Below are 3291 nucleotides of genomic sequence, written 5' to 3' on the forward strand. Positions count from 1 at the left end.
CACTGCCTGCAGGCAGCAAGAGGAGAGGCGAGAAGCAGGAGAGAGGTTACAGGCAGTGTGGAGTGGGAGGATGCTGAGAGCTCGCTGGGGAAGAAATCATCACAGCTCATAACCCAGTAAGTCTCTGGCTGCAGGGCAATGTCCCCGAGTTTCCCGGAGGGATCTCCTAGAGCTGGCACATCCCAGAGCAGATAGGATCTGGCAGGGTGGCTCTCAGGGTTTCTTTCGCGTGGAGAAGGATGTGGTGCAGAGCAGGGCTTCCCCGCTGCACCCTCTGAGGGACAGGGCATCACAGGTCCCTTTTCCCGGGGTTGACTGCAGGGCTGTGAAGCCGGGCGTGCACCCAGGGGTGCCCAGGGCTGTCCTTCAGAGCAGGGTCCCTGCACCCCAGGGCTCTGTGTGCCGGGGCTCTGCTCCCCACGGCACTCTGGGGAGAAGCTGTGGGTGGAAGGAGCAACCCCCGGCAGGGCAGGCTCCTTCTGCTGTTGGGAGGGTGCTGCGTGGGCCAGGGCTGCTCGGGGCTCCACATCACTCCAGGACATTTCCTGGGGGACTTTTTGACAGGAAAGTCAAAGCAGGGATTACTGTAAAGTTAAAGAGCTTTAAATGGTTAGGGGTTTTTTTAGTTTCCTATGGTTGCGAGGTGGGGGGAGAGGAAGAAATGGAAAAGGAACTCTTAGGTTTGAACAGGTCACTGACACTCCTGGACTGTAACTTTGAGTGATCAGTAGATCTGCTAGGAGCCTCCTGAAGTGCCTTCAGCCACTCCTCTGCCTATGGACAGCACCAGCATCAGCTTTGCTGGACCCATCAGGTTTGTTCTGACCTGCCCTTTTCCACCTGCAAGCATGAACATGTGCCCAGCCAGTGCCCTGCAAACAGGCAGGTTTCTTGGAGCAAAGACAAGTGCACAGAGGCTGGGATGGGAGCTCTGAGCCCTGACAGGGCAAAGGCATGGGACAGGGAAACATCTCCCTGTAGGAAAATCTCCAGGCAGCAGGGATATGATCAGAGAATGAGAGGAAACTAAAACCAGAAATGTTATGGGAGGGAGAATTCAGAAAACTCCGTATCATCCCCTCCAATGCGGATCCCTTCCTCTGAGCAAGACCCTTGCCTCTCTCCCACCCAGCAAAGCCTCTGCCCTCGGGGCTGTGGGGTCCGAACCATGAACCGCTTCCTCTGCAGCCAGAGCTGAAGCAGAGCCGTGGCGCAGCTCTCCAGCATCTCGCCCATTTCCCTCTGAAGAGCACAGAGGCTGAGAGCAGCTGCCAACCAATGTTGATGTCATCCCTTAATGAGATACCATCGCTAGGGCACTTGGCTATCTCCTTGAGGGGTCCTTCCAAGCTGCAAGCTGCCCTCCAGGGTGCAAGTCTGCCCAATAACACCTTTGTGTTATCTGAAAGCCCCATGGAGAAGCACAGAGATGCTATGACTGAAGAAATGCTGTTGGGTCGGTGAAATGAGCCACGTGTGTCCTTGGCTAGAAGTGGGGTGCTGAGACCTTGAGAAGAGGTGAGACATTTAATGGTCTGCAGTGGATCCCTCTGCTCTCAGCACTGCTTGGTAGCTTTTCAGAGAAGCATATGAGGGCAATCTCTCCCACCCCTACCATTTCTATGAACCCGCTGTTGCAGAGCAGGGCTGACTTCTGGGCATTCTGTCAGCGGAAGCTCTGCTCCTCACGGCACAGTCAGCCAGCAGCAACCAAAGCTCCAACCACGGAGCTGAAGGTAGGTCTCCTGGAAAAGGAAAAGAGGGTGTGTGTAGCAGGGGGAGAATCCATGAGAAATTCCTTCTGTTTTGCTCAGAGAAGTCTTCTCTAACTTTCTCACTGCCTTTTCCCTCTTGAGCAGTGCCCTGAGGCAGCAAATGCCCAACAGCAGCTCCATCACCCAGTTCCTCCTCCTGGCATTCGCAGACATGTGGGAGCTGCAGCTCTTGCACTTCTGGCTCTTCCTGGGCATCTACCTGGCTGCCCTCCTGGGCAATGGCCTCATCATCATCGCTGTAGCCTGCGACCACCACCTCCACACCCCCATGTACTTCTTCCTCCTCAACCTCTCCCTCCTTGACCTGGGTTCCATCTCCACCACTGTCCCCAAATTCATGGCCAACTCCCTCTGGGACACCAGGGGTATTTCCTATGCAGGATGCACTGCTCAGGTCTTTTTCTTTCTCTTCTTGATGTCAGTGGAGTATTTTCTTCTCACCCTCATGGCCTATGACCGCTATGTTGCCATCTGCAAACCCCTGCACTACGGGACCCTCCTGGGCAGCAGAGCTTGTGCCAACATGGCAGCAGCTGCCTGGGGCAGTGGGTTCCTCTATGCCGTGCTGCACACTGCCAATACATTTTCACTGCCGCTCTGCCAAGGCAATGCTGTGAACCAGTTCTTCTGTGAACTTCCCCAGATCCTCAAGCTCTCCTGCTCAAACTCCTACCTCAGGGAAGTTGGGCTTCTTGGGGTTAGTGCTCTCGTATTTTGGGGCTGTTTTGTTTTCATTGTGCTGTCCTATGTGCAGATCTTCAGGGCTGTGCTGAGGATCCCCTCTGAGCAGGGACGCCACAAAGCCTTTTCCACGTGCCTGCCTCACCTGGCCGTGGTCTCTCTATTTCTCAGCACTGGTATGTTTTCCAACCTGAAGCCCCCCTCCATCTCTTCACCATCTTTGAATCTGGTCATGGCAGTTGTGTACACGGTGGTGCCCCCAACAATGAACCCCCTCATCTACAGCATGAGGAACCAGGAGCTCAAAGACACGCTGAAGAAGCTGATTCAATCACTTGTCTTTCAGCAGCAATAACCTTTACAAGTATTTTCCAGTTCATCTCAGGAACTGTTCCTCCTCTGCTTTGGGGATTTGGTTTGTGATAATCATGTTTGTCCAGGAATGTCTGCATCTACTCCACTTCTCCAGTGACATGAACCCAGTCTGTCCGACTCAGAGACCTTTGTACATGTCTCTGGCATGATGTTACAGCTGGTCTCCTGCGTCGCATCTCTGTAATAAAAGGCTCAGTGCCAGTGTCTGGAGGTTGGGCTCTTCTTCCAAAGCTGAAGTCAAAAACAGGCTGAAGAGATTGCCCCTACAAGGCCATGGTGTGGTGCTTGGGTTCTCCATGGGCTCCGGGGAGGAGGGCATGGGGCGATGTGTTGGGGAAGGAGGCCTGGGCTGTGTGACCAGTTCCCGTGGAGATGGTGAATGATCAGAAGGGATCTCCCTGGGACTGTCTCCCCATGGCTTTTGGGCACCACAGCCCTCTCAGTCTGCAGGGCAGCACCA

At 54.5% G+C, this 3291-nt stretch overlaps 1 protein-coding gene across 1 annotated transcript; it reads left to right on the forward strand.

Annotated features, from left to right (window-relative positions):
• Window positions 1–1875: 1875 nt before the first annotated feature.
• Window positions 1876–2811, forward strand: LOC104834120 (olfactory receptor 14C36-like). The gene has a single exon (XM_010571235.1). The coding sequence runs from the start codon at window positions 1876–1878 to the stop codon at window positions 2809–2811; it is 936 nt and encodes a 311-aa protein (XP_010569537.1).
• The last annotated feature ends 480 nt before the right edge of the window (window positions 2812–3291 follow it).

Source organism: Haliaeetus leucocephalus, unplaced genomic scaffold (genome assembly GCF_000737465.1).
Source record: "Haliaeetus leucocephalus isolate CR32 unplaced genomic scaffold, Haliaeetus_leucocephalus-4.0 Scaffold312, whole genome shotgun sequence".
In the NCBI taxonomy this organism is placed as follows: Eukaryota; Metazoa; Chordata; class Aves; order Accipitriformes; family Accipitridae; genus Haliaeetus; species Haliaeetus leucocephalus.

Excerpts from the sequence above, each read along its gene's own strand:
- LOC104834120 (XM_010571235.1), top strand. The coding sequence starts at position 1,876 with ATGCCCAACAGCAGCTCCATCACCCAGTTCCTCCTCCTGGCATTCGCA.